The 24,516-nt window shown below is 38.9% G+C and overlaps 2 protein-coding genes across 2 annotated transcripts; both read right to left on the bottom strand.

Moving 5' to 3' along the window:
* Positions 1 to 549: 549 nt before the first annotated feature.
* On the bottom strand, positions 550 to 1,200 carry LOC110889036 (uncharacterized mitochondrial protein AtMg00810-like). Its single transcript, XM_022136526.1, has one exon. The coding sequence runs from the start codon at positions 1,198 to 1,200 to the stop codon at positions 550 to 552; it is 651 nt and encodes a 216-aa protein (XP_021992218.1).
* A 2,485-nt stretch (positions 1,201 to 3,685) lies between these two features.
* Positions 3,686 to 4,246, bottom strand: LOC110889035. The gene has a single exon (XM_022136525.1). The coding sequence runs from the start codon at positions 4,244 to 4,246 to the stop codon at positions 3,686 to 3,688; it is 561 nt and encodes a 186-aa protein (XP_021992217.1).
* Positions 4,247 to 24,516: the final 20,270 nt, after the last annotated feature.

The raw sequence follows: 24,516 nt of genomic DNA, 5'->3' as shown, positions 1-24,516 counted from the left end.
GGTAGGGTTTAGCTACAAAATCCAAATTTCCTAAAAAAGTGCAAAAAGTCATAAAACACTATAATTTCAGCCATAAAACACACCTAAAACCCACAAATAACAAAGTAAAGATTACTAAAATACCATATTCAAACCTTAATAGTAAAAGTGGCTGTGAATTATATTTTCTGAATGAATAAAACTATTACAAAGGATCCCTTTATATAGGGACTAACCCTAGCACTAAACATGGAAACTGTAATCTATATATAATTACAATATAATCACAAATACATGAAAATCCTAATCTTATGCATAAATCTTGGCTAATACTCCCCCGCAGTTTGAGCGGTCCTTGGGCAAACGGTCAAACTGGATCGAAATGATTGAAAGAGTTGCCGAGATAATCCTTTGGTAAATATATCTGCGTACTGATACGGAGCAGGGACATGAGAGACCCGGACATGTCCTAGGCGGACCTTCTCGCGTACAAAATGGATATCGATTTCTATATGCTTCATACGCTGATGTTGTACAGGATTACCAGACAAGTATATTGCGGAAACATTATCACAAAACACTACGGTATTCAAGTGGCTTGGAGGAGGGGACGTGTAGCTCAAGCAGTAAATTGCGTAACCAAGTGACCTCAGCAACGGCATTCGCAACACCTCGGTATTCAGCCTCCGCACTTGAACGCGAAAGAGTAGGTTGGCGCTTAGAGGACCAAGAAAGCAAATTATTCCCCAGAAATACACAATAACCACTTGTAGATTGACGAGAATCCGGGCACCCGCCCCAGTCAGCGTCGGAGTAGACAACCAAGGAATGCGTATTGGATCTTGTCATGCGGATGCCATAGTCCAACGTCCCATGAATGTACCGAAGTATGCGCTTCATGAAAGCATAATGAGGATCGTGAGGCTCGTGCATAAATAAACAAACTTGTTGTACCGCATAAGATATGTCCAGACGGGTGAAAGTGAGGTACTGAAGAGCTCCAGCAAGGCTGCGGTAAAGAGTTGGGTCATGAAACAGAGGGCCATGTGTGGCACTTAATTTAGAAGATAGATCAACTGGAGTTGCACAGGGTTTACAAGACGTCATGTTGGCCCGAGCAATGATGTCTTTGGCATACTGTGTATGATCCAAAAATAGGCCATTTGCTTGACGAGTGACCCGAATGCCCAAGAAATGATGCAATGAACCCAGATCAGACATGGCAAACTCTCGTGAGAGTGTCTGAATAATGTCTGCAGCAACTTGTTAGAGGAAGCTGTGAGGACAATATCATCTACGTATAACAAAAGATACGCAATTTCCTGGCCGCTACTGTATATGAATAGAGAATTGTCACACACACTACTCTTGAACCCGTGGGATAAGATGTAGTTCGCAAACCGTGTGTACGAAACTCGTGGAGCCTGCTTAAGCCCGTATAAAGATTTCTTCAACCTGCAAACAAAACCTGGAAATCGTCTATCAATGAACCCTGGCGGCTGATGCATAAAGACCGTTTCATTTAAGGTGGCCATGTAAAAAAGCGTTCTTGACAGCCAACTGATGGATGGGCCACGATTTAGAAACGACAAGTGATAACACGGTGCGATTCGTGGCAGGTTTTACAACCAGACTAAAAGTGTCCTCACAGTCAATGCCCGCGGTTTGTGATTTCCTATTAACAACCAATCTCGCCTTATACCTTTCAAGCGAGCCATCTGATTTAAATTTGTGGTGAAAGAGCCACATACATCTGATAACAGGTCTATCAGCCGGCCGAGGGACCAAATCCCACGTCTCATTTTCCTGTAAAGAAGTATATTCAGTTTGCATGGCGCGCAACCAGTTCGGGTCGGTAAAGGCCTGTTGGTAGGTTTTAGGGACAGGAGATAAGGTATTAGTGTTAAGGGAATAGAGGGGAGGTTTGAGGCTTTCGGTTTTGGATCGGGTGGCCATTGGGTGCGAAGATTGATTTTGGGGCGGCTGGGGCGGTGGCGTAGGCTGTTGGACAGCCGTAGGTGGCTAGGGTAGCGGCTGTTGTACAACCGTAGGCTGTTGGACAGCCGGACCTTGTTGTGATGGTGGCTGCGGGACGAGTGTATACGGATGGCTAGAGGGTTGTATAGGGGCCGGGGATGTTTGGACAGGTTGGGTTTGTGATGGTCGCTGGCGACGGGAATAGGTGTAGGGGAAAGGGGAAATAGTAGTGGTAGTAGTAGGCCGAGGGGTAGTCGTGGGTGGTGGTGGCGGGTTGTTGGAGTTCACGGGTGTAGAAAAGGTAAATCTGGGGCGCAGGGGGGGGGGGGGGTTATATCGTCAAGAAACCGGTATGATGGGGTGGGTGTGGGTATGGTGTACGGGAAGATGGTTTCATCAAACAAAACTTGCCGAGAAATAGTGACTTTCCCGGTCGTAGGGTCAAAGCATCGGTACCCCCGAAGCGCATCCGAACACCCGAAGATGGTCGTATGTTGGGTGTCGAAGGTAGAGGGCAAAAGTAGGAGTAAAAAAGTCGAGTCTTTTCGTAGGAAGAATATTGTGAAGGTAAGCAGCGGTGTGAAGAGCTTCGACCCAGAAAGTAGGTGGAAGATGTGAGTGGATAAGGAGAGCGCGAATGATGTCGTTTAGACGACGGATCATGCGCTCGGCACGGCCGTTTTGAAAAGAAGTTTGGGGACAGGAAAAACGAAATAACAAGCCGTGCTGGGTGGCAAATATTTAAAAGCATTATTGTCAAACTCACCGCCGAGGTCACATTGGAAGGTTTTAATTTGTCTGTTGAATTGGGGGGCGGGGTAGTCGTGGTTGGTGGTGGCGGGTTGTTGGATAGAGATCCCCGGTGCTATTGTGGCGGGAAAGAAGACGCCCAGTTCGAAGGTCATTCAAAGAAAAACCAAAGGGGTCAAACTCAATAGAAACACTGTCGAGTAAATCGTCTAACAGAAATTAATTTTTTAATGATTTGTGGGCAATAAAGGATTCTGGGTAGTATTTAAGTTCGGTTGGGTAAGGTTAGATAACTCGTTCCCGACCCGTGAACGGGCAAAGACGCGCCATTGCCGACTAATATATTACTGTTAATAGGAAAAGAGTCGGGAGTTTTGATCATACCTTGTTCATCTATGGCGTGTGATGTTGCTCCCATGTCCATAACTGAGTTCGGGTCATAGTTGAGCTGCATCGAGGAGAAGGCTGCATTAAGGTCTGATGGACACATAGGATTGTAACTCGTAGGTTGGTTAGCACTGTAGTGGGCTTGTGGTGTGTAAGGTGGCGGGCCGTAGGCGGGTGCAGGTGGGTTCAGGGTCGGCGGATGGGCTGCAGTATAATGGGCCGACTGGTTTCGGGTCGTGGGTTGGGAATAGGGAGTAGTGGGCTGAAAGGCGGGTTGGGTCGGATAGGGGCAAGGTGGAGTGTTCCGCCAAGCCCATTGGGGGTAGGGGAGGTTATTTGGGGCCCAAGTTTGTGGTGAAGGGTTGTTGCTGTGTCCATAACCGCGGCCTCGGTTACTAGGCCCCCGACTCCGTCCTCGGCCACGTCCAGATCGGTTATAATAGGGTTGCTGGGATGAGGGGTTGTTGAAGTTATTGGAACCGGTTGGAGGGTGAGGGTGTTGTTGGTTAGGGGAGGTTTTGTTTTGAGAGGTTGCAACATGGACGGATTGGGTGGTCTTTTGGCTTGCTTCCTGTCGAATAACTTCATCCTCCTACATGTTCCTAGCAAGATCCCAATCTGCATTATTTGCGTTAATAAGAGAGGCAGTCGTATCATATTCTCCAGGCAGCCCCCGAACAAGTTGAAGTACCAGACGTTCTTCAGTGACCGGATGGTCCACGTCCTCGAGTTGGTTCGCGAGCTTTCTTGGTTTCCAGCGCCCGGCCCGAGCTTTCTTGTTGCTCAGGTATATTTTTTCGAGCTTTACCCACGCATGGCGAGCCGTAGGACCGCTTTCAAGAACCCGGGGTAGGAGGTCATCAGACATTGTGCTGTAAATCCATTGGAGAACGAGAGCATCCAGTTCTTTCCATGATTGGTATTCGGCAGCGGTTTTTGGTGGGGGTTCGGTTCCGTCTATTTGATCGAAGACCTGATATGCCACAGCATGGAGCCGGAAAAGTTTGACCCAGGAAGTATACGTAACCTTAACGCCATCGAGGGTACATATCTTGGACTGCACGTTTGTTACTGAGTAGGCTGGGTGCAGGGTTTTGGTGGGTTTATCGGAAATGGATGACTCAGGTGCATCCTTTTTGTTTTCGGGATCCATATGGTAGAAGTGCTGGGTTATCGGAAAAGAAGAAGGTTGTCGAAACAGCAGGTTAGCTCGAAAGCTTCTGGTTGGCGGCTGGAAAAAATTAGGGTATAGAGCAGAGCTCTGATACCATAAAAGTGGCTGTGAATTATATTTTCTAAATGAATAAAACGATTACAAAGGATCCCTTTATATAGGGACTAACCCTAGCACTAAACATGGAAACTGTAATCTATACATAATTACAATATAATCACAAATATATGAAACACAATATGCTAATCAACATAAAACACAATAATGTTTGTAATTCGATAATTAGAGCTTTATCATCCACATGCATGTTTTAGCAATCTTCATTTTGTTATTTGCGGGTTTTGGGTGTGTTTATGGTTGACATTTTGATGTTTTATGGCTTTTTACATTTCTTAGAAAATTTAAACTTTGTAGCTAACTCCTAGCCTAGAAGATATATTGTATATTAGGAGATTATTATTAGTTTGTATTTGTATTTATTTCTTTCCTAGTTTAGCTTCTTGTTTTTTGGGCGTAATCTCTGTATATATATTTTTGATAGTCATCAATAATATTCAAGGAATTACGATTACCTTTAGAAAGTTCTCAAATATTATTTTACAGCCAAGGACGACTCAGGTATGTCCCGAATAATAATTCGTTTTCAGTTTAATAACCGACTTTTGTTTTGAAGTTTCGGTTTTTTACCTGAGACCCCAAAACTACAATTCACAGCCTCACTAGTAAGTTACGTTCTAGAATAGTACTTCATTTTTCCTAGAATAACGAATTTTCTTTTAACTTTTTTAGACAGCAGACCCCAAAACAGCAGCTCACAACCCAGCATGTGTCAGGGATGTTCACAAAAAATTTTCTATACAAACCCCAATATACTCACTAGTCAGGTATGTTCACCAATATTACTTTATTTTTTTGTTTACTAACCGTCCTTTGTTTCAGAATTAAATTTTTTCAACACCAGACCACAAAATTGTCGTTCCTGATTACACTAGTCAAGGTATGATCAATTCGTTTTGTAGTTTTACACTGACTTTCGTTATGAAATTTATGTTTTTATACAAGAGAACCCAAAACTGCAGTTTCTAACCGCACTAGTCAGGTATGTTCTCAGTCAACCCAAAATTTCTTGTTTCTATATTCTTTGACTTGGTATGTTGGTATGCTGTTCGTTTTGGAGCCGAGGGTCTCTCTGAAAGCAGCCTCTCTATCCCTAGGGATAGAGGCAAGGTTTGTCTACATCCCACTCTCCCCAGACCCTATAAGTAGCTTTGCTATTTTTAGGATTTACTGGGTATGGTTGTTGTTGTTGATAAAAAAATAATAAGAGAGACTATATATAGATTACATAAATGCACTTATGTAACACCTCGTAAAAACACATCCAATGATATATCGGCACGCGTACTAAACCCTAATAAAGTCAAACGTTGAATTTGAGGGACTAATTTTTTTTTCGAAAAATCAAAAACTTTGTTCATAGAAGGACTGGAAATGTTAACATTCTTAATATAAGCCTCTGAATAACGTTACACAGCAATCATATTCACAAATAAGCTACTTGTTGATCGAGAGTAGCCGTTTGCGTAATTAATTGAAAGTTTGCGCGCCGAAGGGTTAAAAGCGTCAACATGTTAATTCTTACCTCTGAGTGACCTTTTAACAAACCAAGAGCTTCATGATAATTGATTAAACTCTCGGGAATGCCTAATATTGGCCATTAATGGCTTTTATGCCTATAAGTGAAGTTACGCGCAACTTTGCAAGTTAGAGGGACTAAAAGTGTCAATATGTTTAATTATACCTCTGAATGACCTTTTTACGAACCCAAAGCATCGTGATGTTTAATAATACTCTCAAGAATGCATAATATGGATTAGATAAGGCTTCGATGCTATTAAACGATGATATGCGCAAGTTTGCGCAATAGAGGGACCAAAAGCGTCAACTTTTGAATCTACGCCTTTTGGTGACCATTTAAGCGAACGGGTGTCACACTCCGAATTTCCACGTGTCACCGGTGGGCCCGATGTGGGGTATCGTGACGTAGTTGATAACATCATAGTCAAACAACACAATATATAAATGCACAGCGGAAGCAAAAGATTAATATAATACAATCCGAATATAAAGTAATATCAAGTATTACAACGGAAAGTAGAGGATCCACAGGCGGATCTTAAAACTTAAATGTTGTTCAACAGACTTTAGACGCCTAGAACTTGCAAGATTCTTTATTAACGCCCTGAGCAGCTTCCAGCCTATTACGTACTTGTACCTGTCACTTAGACTTTGGAAAATACGTCAGTTTTCACTGGTAAATACACTCAACTGACTCATTTGAAAAGAGTTTATGAAAATTGGTTTAGGCGCACAAGGCACAAAACTATTTTGACACTCGATTAAGATGCACAAGGCAAGATTAATCTTTTATACTTGGGACAAACTATATCTCATGTTATCAGTTTTACATAACTTGCTCTACATGCGGGGCCCGGTCCTATGCCGGTTCAAGATTAACCGACACACCACTATTCCCCTATTGGGAATCCCTTATTGGGTATAATCAATTAATAAGCATAAAGCATCTGTCAGGTGTATGCCTACACCCCGTGCTTAGGTCGTGGCCATTGTAATTAATGAGTCAAGGATATCCAGGACACGGTCGCATTAACCCCCAATGTTTCAGTCAAGCAATACGAATTAAAACAGGTTATTTGGATTTCCCGACACATTGGTCTTCGAATCCCATACCTGACCATGCGGTATTTATATTACCGTATCCCAAGCCCGTAATAGGGAAAATAAGTTAAGAGTATTTACCTGAGCTAGCTCCTGTCTTAAATAGCAAGAATTATAATAACTCAGCCGTATTCACTTAAGTAAGCGTAGGTACAATTTACCGGAAGGCTCTAGTCTGGAACGATGGTATAAATAACCAGTTAGAATACTAACGGGTCTTTAATTAAGCCTAAGCTTAGACCGGTTAGTTTTAAGGAAATATACGGTTCAAGCGCACGATTAAGCGAAGACCGGATAGAACGTGATTTAGACCCGAAAAGTTTGAATACTTGTATAATATGGGTATACTAAATACATTCTGGATTTTGAGACAAAAATGATAACGTTTGACCCGCTTCGGTCAATTTATGCAAACTAGTTACATAAACCGAACCGAGCGCTAAAAGAGCGTTACGGGTAGGCAAAAGAGTCATATGCAAGTTCCCTGAGATAATATGCTTTAAATATGATATAATATCAGCAAGTTATGTTCTATTATGCCCCGAATAAATTTAAACTCAATTTATGCCTTATAAGGGCATTTTGGTCATTTAAAAGATTATAAAAGAGTTAATTCGGAAATCTGAGTTACAGGTCTGATTTATACAGTAAATATACTTAGTATGACATATTATAACAGTAGTGTATGACCCGTATACAAAACTTATCATTTAAAATCAAACTATGCACCGTAGGGGTATTTTAGTAATTTCACAAGGGCTAAAAATGTTAAAACTGGAATTCTGAGTTCAAAAGTTTATACTTACTGTTATTTTATAAAAACATGCTAAATACATCAGTAGGTATGAGTCTTATATGTTTAATATGAGTATAACGCTTACTATGCGCTAAAAACGCTTAAAAATGCGATTTAGAGTCGTTTCCGGGTTTTCAAAAGAAAGCTGAGAATTATATATTTCCAGAACGCTTAAAATAATTTATTTAACAAATAAAATCAGTAGAAAAAGGTTTGGGGTCAAAAGGATGTATAAAACTCATTTTATGGCTTAAACGGTCAAAACCGGCATTAACCGAATTGACTTAGCGACGTATGATCCGATCAGCCAAAAATTAAATAAAAATCTTCAAAAATCCCAGAATATTATATAACATCAGTGGGTAAAAAGTTTTACATCGAAAAGTGGCCTTAAATAGGTTATACGCTAAATGCTCCGTTTATTAAACATAAAGATATAGTTTTACGCTATCGGCCATAACTCAAAATCTGGACCACCAACTGACCTCAAATTTTTGGTGCAAGTTTATAAATTAATAATAAAGATTTCTACTCTTTCACTTTTCCAAAAATCACGTTTTATATCAAAAAGGGCAAAATAGTCAACTTTTAAGCATAATCGGTAACATGCATATGAATCGGTTAAGCATAGACTCGAGATGCAAAAATTCCAGAAAGTTAGACTAAAATAAAAATGGTCTAAAATACACTCTAATACAGATCTCAAACATGCATGCATGGATCCGAATCGAGAGTCAACGAAAAAGTCGTTTTATAGGACTTTTGGTTCCGATCCGAGTTTATACTAATGATTGTCGAGTTGGTTATGATAAAATACATTCTTATATTCATTATAAGTTATTTTTGATGATCAAACTGATTGCATGTCGTCTACATTACCATTTATGCTATATTTCGCAAAAACGATTTCTGTTGACTTTTTAAGAACATCTTTGACTCGACAAATAGCATGCTTAGAGTGGGAATCAGAGCATACCCTTTTGAGGGTTTGTTTCCCATATAAATACCAACTTATAAGTGGTTTCAATTTGAGAAATGACAGAGCCAAACTCGTTTAATCGAAAAGTCAAACTATATGAACAACGGTTTGACATTTAACTAATAATCTATGCTAGAACGGATTGGAGAATGATATGAATGCTTACAAAGGTCCTAATGAAGCCTAGAAAACACTTGGAGGCTGCCTTGATGACCAGAGAGTTCCTGGAATGCCTTGTGAAGTTTTGATAGTTGTGATGTTCTTGTTTACAATGCAAATGCCTCAAAAAAAAATGGAGAAATGAGCTAATTAAATGGGGAAATCTGATGTTGTAAGGGTGCACCAGGTGTCCTAGACATGCATGGCCATCTATTGGTGAGAATTGGAGGTGATCCCAGCTGTTTCCCACTCAAAAAATGGACTAAACAGCCCCTGGTCGCAATCTGCTGCACCTGGGTTTATTGGCAGCTGCCAAACTTTGTTAATTATTGGCAGTTTTGGTCCCTGTCCTTGCACGCGAGGTTTTGGCTATGAATCTTGACTCGTAAACCCCCAAACTTGGTTTTTAAGAACCTTGGGACATTTACCAACATGGTAATGTCCTCGGTTAACTTTGCGCTCACCCGAAAAGCCATGAAATTCGACGTTGACGCTTTTAACCCCTCAAGTACGGTTTTGGCCATAACTTTCTCATACGTTAACGAAACTTCATGAAATTTTTACCACATATTCTAGTGAGTATATTTTAGCCTTACAAAGCTTCGGGTCTGCCAAAAGTTCACTCAGAGGTATAAATTCAACATGTTGACACTTTTGGCCCCTATAGTTTGCAATTCCTCACTTTCGTGCATTTCCCGCTTCGTATGATCCATGATCCATCCGTTTAAGGTTATAAACATTATGTAGGGTTATTATAGAGTCTATTTATCCATTGTTGACACTTTGGACCCTTACGATCCATAGTTTTCACCGTTTGTCAACTTTAGTCCCTACATGACCTTAAAGTTTATTTTTGCGCACCAAACACCTCTAAGCCTGAATATAAGCTATAGAAATGATAATTAGGGTATGCTTAACTCATGGACACTTTCCGGAAGGTCCGTTATCATACGAATCGACATACTTTTACAGTTTGACGCAAATAGTCCTTAAATTGCGCAAAGTAGCGCGAAGTGCCGTTTAATGCTATTCAAGCCTTCCATGACCCATATTTATCCTTACCAAGCATATACTTAAATATTAATGCGATCTTGATCGCTTAGATGGTCCCCGAAAGGCATAGATTCAAAAGTTGACGCTTTAGGCCCCTCTTTTGCGCAAACTTGCGCATTACAACATTTAATAGCATTGAAGCCTCATCTAATCCATATTAGGCATTCTTGAAAGTATTATTAAACATCACGATGCTTCGGGTTCGCTAAAAGGTCATTCAGAGGTATAATTAAACATATTGACACTTTTAGCCCCTCTAACTTGCAAAGTTGCGCGTAACTTTGCTTATAGGCATAAAAACTTTAGATGGCCATCATTTGGCATTCCCGAGAGTATAATTAAATATTATTAAGCTCCCGGTTTGATAGAAGGTCACTCAGAGGTAAGAATTAACATGTTGACGCTTTTAATCCTTTTATTGCGCAACTTTCCATTAATTACGCAAACGACTATACTTATTCATCAAGTGGCACGTTTGTGAATGTAAACACCGTGAGAGGTTATTTGGAAACTTATTTTAGGCATGCTAACACTTCCAGTCCTTTTATTATCAAAGTTTTCGATTTTTCGAAAAGTTAGTCCCTTAAATTCAACATCGGACTTTATTAGGGTTTATTACACGTGTCAATATATCATTGGACGTGATTTTACGAGGTGTTACATCCTCACCCCCTTAAAAGAAATCTCGACCTCGAGATTTGCCAAAATGCTGGAAGTACCTTTTGTCATATAATGGATTTAACTTCTATAGCATATCCGGAGTCTCTCTAAGCCTTCAAATTGACCTCTATAATAGGTACATGTATCCTTTTTGGAGCTTCTTAACTTGTCGATCCTCAATCGACGCAGGTTTCTTATTATATCATAACTTTGCACATCATTATGTGATAATGCTTCTTGACTTATTGGGGAAACATATCCTTAAACTATTAGTTGTAATGCATTGCGAGCTCCGCCAAGCTCCTTAAATAGGTTTTAGCTTATAAGCTTTTTGATCTTGATACATTCGATTCCTTCGAATGATTTCATATATTCAGAGCTTACTAGCCTGGCAATTAACCGAATGGCACACCTTTCCAGGATGATATCTTTTGTTGAACCTTATTTCTTAACAAGAACTTAGGAGGTTTGCTATTTCCATGAATCCCTGATTCTCTGCCGAATACTGGCAACTTATAGATGGTTATGGATTTGCTCGATCTTATTCGTTGTTTCCAAGGAAACTTTTAGATCCTGATAATTGGACTTACCAATTTTTTTTTGTCTAGCAATAGATGTTTAACATCTTATCTATACAAGGTCTCCCAAAGGAGTAGCATTGATACTTATATAACAACTAATACCGAAAAGCTTATCTTAAGGCGGTATGGTTATTCCAACCACTGCTTGACTAATCTCAAAGAATAGTTGTTCCTTACAGCTAGTCGAATAAATCGACGATCCTGGCAGCAATTGGGGATTCCTAGTTATTGCCTAAATAGGGTTGCGGTAATCAATGCATAAGCAAGATGAACCGTCTTTCTTATTTACTAAAAAAAATCGGAGTTCTTAGAACTTTGAATTTTGGCTTTACGAAACCTTGTCCAAAACTTATTGATTTGGCTCTTAGTTCTTCCTATTTCGTTGGCAATAACAGATATAAGATTCTTACAATAACTTCAGCCCTAAGCGGGATGTTTGTCCTAACATCCTCTTGCCTCTCAGAAGGTAAACATGGTAATTCTTATAAAGAAGCTAATTATGACACATAGAGATGTCAGAGATTTCTGCATTCTCAGGCTTTGGCTCATCTATCGCTTTCGGTGTCAGATAAATGACACATTCCCTTTACCATTGCAAAGATGCCCTAAGTAGAGATACTTATAAGGACATTTTTATATTGGATATCTTCTTTGAATACTACTAGTCGACTTTAGTACAATATGATCATTGGGATATCTTCGGGGATCCCATGCATTAAACCTCCATACTGATCAGGCATGGAAGCAATCTATGGGACACACTAGGATACGCAAATCCTCATATGGTACTCTTATCAAACATAGTTTGGCATTTGCAGACGATAGAAAACAATGAGAAAAATAATAAAATAAAATAAATAATATATATATTGTCGTACTCTTTCTGGGGAAGAGTACTCCATATTCTTATGAAAGGATTTTCTCCGAGGATGGGAGAGAGGTCATTAAAGATTCCATTGGTAACTTATACCTCATATTTAATATATGGAGTCCTTATGAGTGTAATCCATAGTTTGCTAAGCTTATGGTTTGCTAAAGGTTTATTATCCCTTGCATCAATGTAAAAATACTTGTCAGTCACTATCAATGCTAAACGGTAAAGGACGTACCTATTGCTATTATCGATGTGCACTGTCTCAGGTATTCAACCGGTAGTCTAGGCGGTTCCTTTCTTATCTTTTCCCGACCTAGCTGCTCCTTTCTTGGCAGCCTTAGGGCAATTAGTACTGATGTGCCCCTTTTCACCACAGCTGAAACAGTTTGCATCCTTCATGTCCCTACATTCGTGGGACTGGTGGCCAGTTCTTTTACAGATGCCACATTGCTTTATCTTTTGGCTTAATCGACACTGCCCCCAATGTCTTCTTTTGCAGGTTTTGCATGTAGGCTTTTTGTTGGAATCCTGTTGGTTATTGTTGAGCTTGGATTTGCTCTTCTTAGGATTCTAAGAGTTATCCTCCTCCCTTTATCTTTTGTCATTAGTTTCATTCTTGAACTACTTTTGTCTCACTACATCTAGAGTGAGAGACAAGGATAGATCTACAGCTGATCTGTAGTTGGTTGGCCTTGAAGCCTTAACATCCCCTTTTATTTCAGGTGCCAAACCACCGATGAAACGCGCAATGCGTTTTGGTTCCGGGGTAACTAAGTAGGGTACCAGTCTAGATAGGGAGTTGAAGTCGGTAACATATTGCTGACAATTTAGGTTTTTCATTGTGAGATTCAGAAAATCTGTCTCCACCTTTTCCATTTCGTGTTGTGGACAGTAGTTCTCTTTGATAAGGTCCGCAAACTTGGACCATCCCATAAGGTATAGGGGAATTTTCCCCGTGGACTGCATCATGGCCTTCCACCATACAAGAGCCTCTCCTTTAAAAGATTGTGAAACAAATTTTACTACGTCCTTATCAGCACAATCGCTGATGTCCACAACCGTTTCCATTTCCTCAAGCCATTCCATAGCATCAATTGCTCCTTTTTCGCCATTGAAATCTCTGGGTTTGCATGAGACGAAATATTTGTAGGTGCACCTGCCCTCAGTTGAACGGGGCTTATCATAGAGTACTAATTCCTGAGGTTCGCTCTTTTCATCTGAAGAGTGAACGGAGCTCTCCTTACGAGCTGATGTATGCGTTTCCGTATGGCTCTTTGAGTGAGTGACACTCGGTTCCTTTTTGTTCTCAAGGACCTTATCCACAACTTCACTAATTGCTGCGCTAATCAACGCCTGAAGAGTAGTGCCATTAACATTTATATTTATATTTGCACCCTTGTTTTTAGCCGCTGCACTGCTGTGTGCTTCGTCGGAAACCTCCATTCTGGAGCTTTGGTACTAACACCCAAAAATAACATATGCTTAGATGCAAGTTATTATGGAATCATCGTAATGGATGATTTATAAGGTCATGGTATTACTAAACCATAATGGCTGTTTGGTTTATAACTTCCTTATAGTATGCTACTAGAAAGTATGTCAATTATATTTAGCCTAGGTAAAAAAGGACCATCAATTTTGTTTATGGTTCGGACCGAGTCCATTACCTTTTGACTGGGGGTCACAATGTCACAACTGTCCTTGTCATAACGACAATCTTTAGATAGTTGGAAGGCTTGCCATGAAGGACATTAATAATCATAGGCCCGAAGGCCTTGTCACAAAGGACATACAAAATATGGCACTTAAGGAATTAATATATCAGCTGCAATCTTATTGGATCAGAGATCTTAAGGTTCGAACATAGTTCTTCACCTTTGGACAGAGAGTCAAAGACTACAACCGTCCTCTTGTGGAAGATAATTTATTTTGCCACAAAGGCTAGTCAATATACATCATTCTGACTAACTAGATGATCGTGAGCCCCAGAGGAGTCAGCCATGGTGAAGCTTTGAAGGCCAACTAACCATGAAGTAATAGCTTACTTAATTATAGGGAATTGTCGAACTTGATAATTTAAATAGCCATGGTGCAAACAAACCATATAGGCCAATAGATAGTATTTAGTTTATTTGATCATGTTTTGCCTAGATTTTTAAATAAACCATCTTTGGCGTTTAAATGGAATAAATCCTTTATACTTACTAGACAGGGGACATAAGTCACGACTGTCGATGTCGTAGCGACATCTTATATAGCACAATGGCTTGTTCCATAGGACTTTTCGATGGCACAGATGCCTTGTCACTAGGGAAATTTTTAATACATAATCAATGATTCCTCTGGATCGGAAAATTTCATAAGTCATTGTCTTGGCAAGAAGTCATGAAATAAAACTATCATTTTCATGTATGCATCTTTGCCCGAAGGTATACATCCCAGGTGGATGTTTAGATGTGTACATATAGGCTAATTAAGGGGTTTGGAAGGTATCATTTTCATGTTCGACGTTTATTAGCCATGATTCCTATCGATCATATAGGCTAATTAAGGGGTTTGGAAGTTCCTAATATAGAGATGACAATCGTGATTTTATCGCATTACTGTTGTCGGGAGTGTTAACACGTTTTCAGGTGTTTATCAAGGATCTGAATCTCTTTAAACAGGTCTTACCATCTTAGCCAGGTCCCTAACGACATTCAAGCTAGGTTATACCCCTTGAGACTCTTTTTAATATAATTACAGGCAGGAAAAGAATGATATTTATTTTATTCAGGATTATAATTATCCTAAATTTATTTAAAATATAACTATGGCATAAAAAGCCTAGTCACGTAGACAAGTTTAATTTATATCCAGGATTTTCACAGGATCGAGGTATTTGGGTCTGAGTTACAGTTCATTACCCTTCTTGACAGTGAGTTGCAGACTTCTACTGTCTCTTAGTCCCAGAGGACGTTATTTATTACCCGTAGGCACTTCATCCTTAAGGGATGGCTATTTTACTTACAGGGAATTTTAAATAAATCCCAATTTTCAAATTTATTACCCGTAGGCACTTCATCCTTAATGGATGGCTATTTTACTTGCAGGGAATTTTAAATAAATCCCAATTTTCAAATTTATTACCCGTAGGCACTTCATCCTTAATGGATGGCTATTTTACTTGAAGGGAATTTTAAATAATTCCCAATTTTCAAATTTGGCCTGTGTGATTTATACTGCATCACAATTTGCCCAGCATGTTAACACGCTTTCAGATGTTAACATAAATTTGGAATCTTTTTGACAGGTTCTACCGTCTTGGCCACGTCTGTGACGACACGTGGCTAGGTTTCACCCCTAAGATTCTCTTTTAACATAACGCAGATCAATCCTAAGTTGAGACGTTAATTATGGATCTGAATCTAATTATGGAGATACCATCTTGGCTCTGTCTTAAATGACACCTGAGCTAGGTCTTGTCCCTTTTTAGATTTTGCCATCTTATAATAATGGTAGATCTTATAACAGAATTGTTATTTTAATTTACTTCATATATTATATTCATACATAATGATATAAATGAAATCTAGGTAAAACATCCCAATGATTTTTAAAAGAGGTATAGAATTGCCCAAAAAGGGACTTAAAAGAAATGATGTTGTCCTCAGAGGGACCAAAAAGATAAATATCGTTATAAAGACTTTAAGGAAACGATCTTCAGTAAAAGGAGTCTCTTCTTCATTTTTGTTCTGAATGTCCTCTCCTTGGTCGTACGTTAATCCTGGTCGCGGTACGAAGCTCAGCCTTCCCTAGGCTTCTAATGGGGAGAATTTCCATTATGGCTTCTTTGCTTGACGACATATCAAGAATATATAGAATTGAAATAAAAAATTCTCCGAATAGAGATGAGGGTATTCCTATGTTAAGTCTAGACTCAGAAGGTTAATGAATGTGCTATTGTGTCATTGAGATTAAACACAAAAGGCTAGTGTTTAATTCACTCAATGTTGGCTCTGATACCAACCTGTCACACCCCGAATTTCCACGTGTCACCGGTGGGCCCGGTGTGGGGTATCGTGACGTAGTTGATAACATCATAGTCAAACAACACAATATATAAATGCACAGCGGAAGCAAAAGATTAATATAATACAATCCGAATATAAAGTAATATCAAGTATTACAACGGAAAGTAGAGGATCCACAGGCGGATCTTAAAACTTAAATGTTGTTCAACAGACTTTAGACGCCTAGAACTTGCAAGATTCTTTATTAACGCCCTGAGCAGCTTCCAGCCTATTACGTACTTGTACCTGTCACTTAGACTTTGGAAAATACGTCAGTTTTCACTGGTAAATACACTCAACTGACTCATTTGAAAAGAGTTTATGAAAATTGGTTTAGGCGCACAAGGCACAAAACTATTTTGACACTCGATTAAGATGCACAAGGCAAGATTAATCTTTTATACTTGGGACAAACTATATCTCATGTTATCAGTTTTACATAACTTGCTCTACATGCGGGGCCCGGTCCTATGCCGGTTCAAGATTAACCGACACACCACTATTCCCCTATTGGGAATCCCTTATTGGGTATAATCAATTAATAAGCATAAAGCATCTGTCAGGTGTATGCCTACACCCCGTGCTTAGGTCGTGGCCATTGTAATTAATGAGTCAAGGATATCCAGGACACGGTCGCATTAACCCCCAATGTTTCAGTCAAGCAATACGAATTAAAACAGGTTATTTGGATTTCCCGACACATTGGTCTTCGAATCCCATACCTGACCATGCGGTATTTATATTACCGTATCCCAAGCCCGTAATAGGGAAAATAAGTTAAGAGTATTTACCTGAGCTAGCTCCTGTCTTAAATAGCAAGAATTATAATAACTCACCCGTATTCACTTAAGTAAGCGTAGGTACAATTTACCGGAAGGCTCTAGTCTGGAACGATGGTATAAATAACCAGTTAGAATACTAACGGGTCTTTAATTAAGCCTAAGCTTAGACCGGTTAGTTTTAAGGAAATATACGGTTCAAGCGCACGATTAAGCGAAGACCGGATAGAACGTGATTTAGACCCGAAAAGTTTGAATACTTGTATAATATGGGTATACTAAATACATTCTGGATTTTGAGACAAAAATGATAACGTTTGACCCGCTTCGGTCAATTTATGCAAACTAGTTACATAAACCGAACCGAGCGCTAAAAGAGCGTTACGGGTAGGCAAAAGAGTCATATGCAAGTTCCCTGAGATAATATGCTTTAAATATGATATAATATCAGCAATTTATGTTCTATTATGCCACGAATAAATTTAAACTCAATTTATGCCTTATAAGGGCATTTTGGTCATTTAAAAGATTATAAAAGAGTTAATTCGGAAATCTAAGTTACAGGTCTGATTTATACAGTAAATATACTTAGTATGACATATTATAACAGTAGTGTATGACCCGTATACAAAACTTATCATTTAAAATCAAACTATGCACCGTAGGGGTATTTTAGTAATTTCACAAGGGCTAAAAATGTTAAAACTGGAATTCTGAGTTCAAAAGTTTATACTTACTATTATTTTATAAAAACATGCTAAATACATCAGTAGGTATGAGTCTTATATGTTTAATATGAGTATAACGCTTACTATGCGCTAAAAACGCTTAAAAATGCGATTTAGAGCCGTTTCCGGGTTTTCAAAAGAAAGATGAGATTTATATATTTCCAGAACGCTTAAAATAATTTATTTAACAAATAAAATCAGTAGAAAAAGGTTTGGGGTCAAAAGGATGTATAAAACTCATTTTATGGCTTAAACGGTCAAAACCGGCATTAACCGAATTGACTTAGCGACGTATGATCCGATCAGCCAAAAATTAAATAAAAATCTTCGAAAATCCCAGAATATTATATAACATCAGTGGGTAAAAAGTTTTACATCGAAAAGTGGCCTTAAATAGGTTATACGCTAAATGCGCCGTTTATTAAACATAAAGATATAGTTTTACGCTATCGGCCATAACTCAAAATCTGGACCACCAACTGACCTCAAATTTTTGGTGCAAGTTTATAAATTAATAATAAAGATTTCTACTCTTTCACTTTTCCAAAAATCACGTTTTATATCAAAAAGGGCAAAATAGTCAACTTTTAAGCATAATCGATAACATGCATATGAATCGGTTAAGCATAGACTCGAGATGCAAAAATTCCAGAAAGTTAGACTAAAATAAAAATGGTCTAAAATACACTCTAATACAGATCTCAAACATGCATGCATGGATCCGAATCGAGAGTCAACGAAAAAGTCGTTTTATAGGACTTTTGGTTCCGATCCGAGTTTATACTAATGATTGTCGAGTTGGTTATGATAAAATACATTCTTATATTCATTATAAGTTATTTTTGATGATCAAACTGATTGCATGTCGTCTACATTACCATTTATGCTATATTTCGCAAAAACGATTTCTGTTGACTTTTTAAGAACATCTTTGACTCGACAAATAGCATGCTTAGAGTGGGAATCAGAGAATACCTTTTTGAGGGTTTGTTTCCCATATAAATACCAACTTATAAGTGGTTTCAATTTGAGAAATGACAGAGCCAAACTCGTTTAATCGAAAAGTCAAACTATATGAACAACGGTTTGACATTTAACTAATAATCTATGCTAGAACGGATTGGAGAATGATATGAATGCTTACAAAGGTCCTAATGAAGCCTAGAAAACACTTGGAGGCTGCCTTGACGACCAGAGAGTTCCTGGAATGCCTTGTGAAGTTTTGATAGTTGTGATGTTCTTGTTTACAATGCAAATGCCTCAAAAAAATGGAGAAATGAGCTAATTAAATGGGGAAATCTGATGTTGTAAGGGTGCACCAGGTGTCCTAGACATGCATGGCCATCTATTGGTGAGAATTGGAGGTGATCCCAGCTGTTTCCCACTCAAAAAATGGACTAAACAGCCCCTGGTCGCAATCTGCTGCACCTGGGTTTATTGGCAGCTGCCAAACTTTGTTAATTATTGGCAGTTTTGGTCCCTGTCCTTGCACGCGAGGTTTTGGCTATGAATCTTGACTCGTAAACCCCCAAACTTGGTTTTTAAGAACCTTGGGACATTTACCAATATGGTAATGTCCTCGGTTAACTTTGCGCTCACCCGAAAAGCCATGAAATTCGACGTTGACGCTTTTAACCCCTCAAGTACGGTTTTGGCCATAACTTTCTCATACGTTAACGAAACTTCATGAAATTTTTACCACATATTCTAGTGAGTATATTTTAGCCTTACAAAGCTTTGGGTCTGCCAAAAGTTCACTCAGAGGTATAAATTCAACATGTTGACACTTTTGGCCCCTATAGTTTGCAATTCCTCACTTTCGTGCATTTCCCGCTTCGTATGATCCATGATCCATCCGTTTAAGGTTATAAACATTATGTAGGGTTATTATAGAGTCTATTTATCCATTGTTGACACTTTGGACCCTTACGATCCATAGTTTTCACCGTTTGTCAACTTTAGTCCCTACATGACCTTAAAGTTTATTTTTGCGCACCAAACACCTCTAAGCCTGAATATAAGCTATAGAAATGATAATTAGGGTATGCTTAACTCATGGACACTTTCCGGAAGGTCCGTTATCATACGAATCGACATACTTTTACAGTTTGACGCAAATAGTCCTTAAATTGCGCAAAGTAGCGCGAAGTGCCGTTTAATGCTATTCAAGCCTTCCATGACCCATATTTATCCTTACCAAGCATATACTTAAATATTAATGCGATCTTGATCGCTTAGATGGTCCCCGAAAGGCATAGATTCAAAAGTTGACGCTTTAGGCCCCTCTTTTGCGCAAACTTGCGCATTACAACATTTAATAGCATTGAAGCCTCATCTAATCCATATTAGGCATTCTTGAAAGTATTATTAAACATCACGATGCTTCGGGTTCGCTAAAAGGTCATTCAGAGGTATAATTAAACATATTGACACTTTTAGCCCCTCTAACTTGCAAAGTTGCGCGTAACTTTGCTTATAGGCATAAAAACTTTAGATGGCCATCATTTGGCATTCCCGAGAGTATAATTAAATATTATTAAGCTCCCGGTTTGATAGAAGGTCACTCAGAGGTAAGAATTAACATGTTGACGCTTTTAATCCTTTTATTGCGCAACTTTCCATTAATTACGCAAACGACTATACTTATTCATCAAGTGGCACGTTTGTGAATGTAAACACCGTGAGAGGTTATTTGGAAACTTATTTTAGGCATGCTAACACTTCCAGTCCTTTTATTATCAAAGTTTTCGATTTTTCGAAAAGTTAGCCCCTTAAATTCAACATCGGACTTTATTAGGGTTTATTACACGTGTCAATATATCATTGGACGTGATTTTACGAGGTGTTACAACGGGAGCGTAGTAATATTTAAGTATATGCTCGGGAATACCCATTATGGGCCACAGAAGGCTTGGATATCATTAAACGACATTTCGCACTACTTTGTGCGATTGAGGGACTAAAAGCGACGACTTGCGAAACTACGCTTTAGAGTGACCTTTTGATTAAACCGGAAACTCCGCTATGCCTGGTCGTGCTACCAAATGCGCCTAAGGTTGACCGTTAGAGGTTTCGAATCATGTATTAACATATGATAAGGTTTTAGAAATGACGCGCCAAAAGTGTCAGTATTAATATTTCATAAGCTTAAAGGAGGTGAGGGGCTGTTCTTGACAAGACATGAAACTGGTGACAAACCGAGCCTGCCTTCATGGGATAAGAGGCCGCATAACAGCAGAGCAATCCTTTTTTTATTGTCGGTTCGCTAAAACACTTGATCATCGCTACAAACTAATAACAAGAGTAATTGAAGGACCAAATCGGTAAATGATCTGAACATTTAAGTTTGGGTCAAACAGCCTCACCGGCTGCAAAAGCCCACTGGGCTGGTATTAAGCGGACCACCAGGCCCAACAGCAGCAGCGAAACAGCATCTGCTGTATTCGTGTTGCGAGAAAATGAAGACAAGGACCGAAAGCAGCATTTCAGCAAACTTTTTGAGCTGGGCCACCTCGGACGCGGGCCGCGTAAGCCAGGCCTGAGGCCTACGCGGGCCACCAGCGACTGGATCTGCAACTTTCATTTTTTTTATTTGTTTCTTGTTGTATTCCATTCATAATCAAACCCATGTGCTCTTATCTCAACTCTAGGGGCTGCCAACTATTTTTAAAGATGGTATTACACTTGTGATGATCTGGTTATCCTCCCCCAACACTTGTTGATCATCCATCAGCCTTCCAAATTTATAAATAGGCCAAGATTTCTTCATTTCACTTGCATATCATTCTTGAAATCTGGCTCTCTCTCAAATTCAAGAGGATCCTGGGTATTAGGGAACCTCCTCTGAGTTGATTTCAGTCCATTGGACCCTTTTTAAGTGTCCTTTCGTGACAAGTTAATATTATTTGGCCTAAAAAGTCGAAAAGTCAAGCGTTTGCGATAAACGCCTTGACTTTTAAACGGTCGAGCCATCGTTCGCAACGAACATGGCTACGTGATCGTAATTAGGTAGGTATTAAACCCTCAGAAGGGCACTTCCTAATTATCACGTTTGCTTAGTTAAATGTCGGGTCAAAGTAATTAAAACAAAAGTCAAACGAATCGATTTTTAAATAAAATTCATAACTAATGATGTAAAGGCAATAAAATCAGTTTTTTCACTTTAATAACTTGGTAAATATTAAATGAACATGTCTAGGCATATTCAACCCGACAATTCTGAGTTTAGGATCGGTTCGTAACCGAAAGTCGCAAAAGTTGACTTTTTCTTTGACTTTTAATTCTGTCCCGATTTAGCTTGTTTTAGATATGCCTTAAGGTTTCTTTAGGACCATATTATAAGATAGTAAAACCCTCTGAGGTTATACTACATGGTTCCTTATTTATCCGACTTATTTGCATGTTTCCGTTAATTGTAGCCATTTGTTGAGTGTTTTTTTTTTGGTTTCTAATCCGCATATATATCACCATTGCCGTTGATTTTCTTGACTGTATATCTCTTAAATGTCAACATATACACGTGTGATTTAGTTTACGCAGATTTTTCAATGCCGAGAACCTCGATCAGAGAGTAAAAAAGGCGTAAGATTCACAATGGTGTAAAATTAAAATGGGATATACCGGGCTAGGATTCGAGTTACAGGAATAAGGGCAAAACCAACCACCCAAGAATGGAATCGTCGAGCGAAAACACTTGACAACCTCCTAGAAGCAGCTTTTCTTGCCACGAGACCTTTCTCCATCAATTCGGAATCTGATTCCGTCACTAAACACATTCGTTAGATTGTAGCCATTTATTCAATGTTTTTTTTGTGTCTAATCCGCATATATATCACCATTGCCCTTAAATTTTCTTGACTGTATATCTCTTAAATGTCAACATATACACGTGTGTAGTTTACGAAGATTTTTCAATGCCGAGAACCTCGATCAGAGAGTAAAAAAGGCGTAAGGTTCACAATGGTGTAAAATTAAAATGTGATATACCAGGATAGGATTCGAGTTCCAGGAACAAGGGCCAAACCAACCAACCAAAAATGGAATCGTCGAGCGAAAACACTTGACAACCTCCTAGAAGAAGCTTTTCTTGCCACCAGACCTTTCTCCATCAATTAGGAATCTGATGCCGTCACTAAACACATTCCTTAAATTGTATCCATTTGTTGAGTGTTTTTTTTTGTTTCTAATCCGCATATATATCACCATTGCCCTAGATTTTCTTGACTGTATATCTCTTAAATGTCAATATATACACGTGTGATTTAGTTTACGCAGATTTTTCAATGCCGAGAACCTCGATCAGAGAGTAAAAAAGGCGTAAGATTCACAATGGTGTAAAATTAAAATGGGATATACCATGCTAGGATTCGAGTTACAGGAACAAGGGCCAAACCAACCTCCTAGAAGCAGCTTTTCTTGCCACCAGACCTTTCTCCATCAATTAGGAATCTTATGTCGTCACTAAACACATTCCTTAAATTGTAGCCATTTGTTGAGTGTTTTTTTTAGTGTCTAATCCGCATATACATCACCATTGCCCTTGATTTTCTTGACTGTATATCTCTTGAATGTCAACATATACACTTGTGATTTAGTCTACGAAGATTTTTCAGTGCCGAGAACCTCGATTAGAGAGTAAAAAAGGCGTAAGGTTCATAATGGTGTAAAATTAAAATGGGATATACCAGACTAGAATTCGAGTTACAGGAACAAGGGCCAAACCAACCACCCATGAATGGAATCGTCGAGCGAAAACACTTGACAACCTCCTAGAATAAGCTTTTCTTGCCACCAAACCTGTCTCCATCAATTAAGAATCTGATGTCGTCACTAAACACATTCCTTAAATTGTAGCCATTTGTTGAGTGTTTTTTTTTTTTGTGTCTAATCCACATATATATCACCATTGCCCTTGATTTTCTGGACTGTATATCTCTTAAATGTCAAAATATACATGTGTGATTTTGTTTACGCAGATTTTTCAATTCCGGGAACCTCGATCAGAGAGTAAATAAGTCGTAATGTTCACAAAGGTGTAAAATTAAAATGGGATATACCGGGCTAGGATTCGAGTTACAGAAATAAGGGCTAAACCAACCACCCAAGAATGGAATCGTCAAGCGAAAACACTTGACAACCTCCTAAAAGCAGCTTTTCTTGCCACGAGACCTTTCTCCATCAATAAGGAATCTGATTCCGTCACTAAACACATTCGTTAAATTGTAGCCATTTATTCAATGTTTTTTTTGTGTCTAATCCGCATATATCACCATTGCCCTTGATTTTCTTGACTGTATATCTCTTAAATATCAACATATACACGTGTGATTTAGTTTACGAAGATTTTTCAATGCCGAGAACCTCGATCAGAGAGTAAAAAAGGCGTAAGGTTCTCAATGGTGTAAAATTAAAATGGGATATACTGGGCTAGGATTCGAGTTACAGGAAAAAGGGCCAAACCAACCACCCAAGAATGTAATCGTCGAGAGAAAACATTTGACAACCTCCTAGAAGCAGCTTTTCTTGCCACCAGACCTTTCTCCATCAATTAGGAGTCTAATGCCGTCACTAAACACATTCCCTAAATTGTAGCCATTTGTTGGGTGTTTTTTTTTGTGTCTAATCCGCATATATATCACCATTCCCCTTCATTTTCTTGACTGTATATCTCTTAAATGTCAACATATACACGTGTGATTTAGTTTACAAAGATTTTTCAGTGCCGAGAACCTCGATCAGAGAGTTAAAAACGCGTAAGGTTCACAATGGTGTAAAATTAAAATGTGATATACCAGGATAGGATTCGAGTTACAGGAACAAGGGCCAAACCAACCAACCAAAAATGGAATC

The sequence above is a fragment of the Helianthus annuus genome, chromosome 11, assembly GCF_002127325.2.
Source record: "Helianthus annuus cultivar XRQ/B chromosome 11, HanXRQr2.0-SUNRISE, whole genome shotgun sequence".
Taxonomy (NCBI): Eukaryota; Viridiplantae; Streptophyta; class Magnoliopsida; order Asterales; family Asteraceae; genus Helianthus; species Helianthus annuus.
Note: the sequence above shows the minus strand (reverse complement) of the source record. Positions and strands in the feature narration are given on the sequence as shown.

Coding starts and splice junctions, on each gene's coding strand:
- LOC110889036 (XM_022136526.1), bottom strand. CDS start 1,200: ATGTCTGATCTGGGTTCATTGCATCATTTCTTGGGCATTCGGGTCACT.
- LOC110889035 (XM_022136525.1), bottom strand. CDS start 4,246: ATGGATCCCGAAAACAAAAAGGATGCACCTGAGTCATCCATTTCCGAT.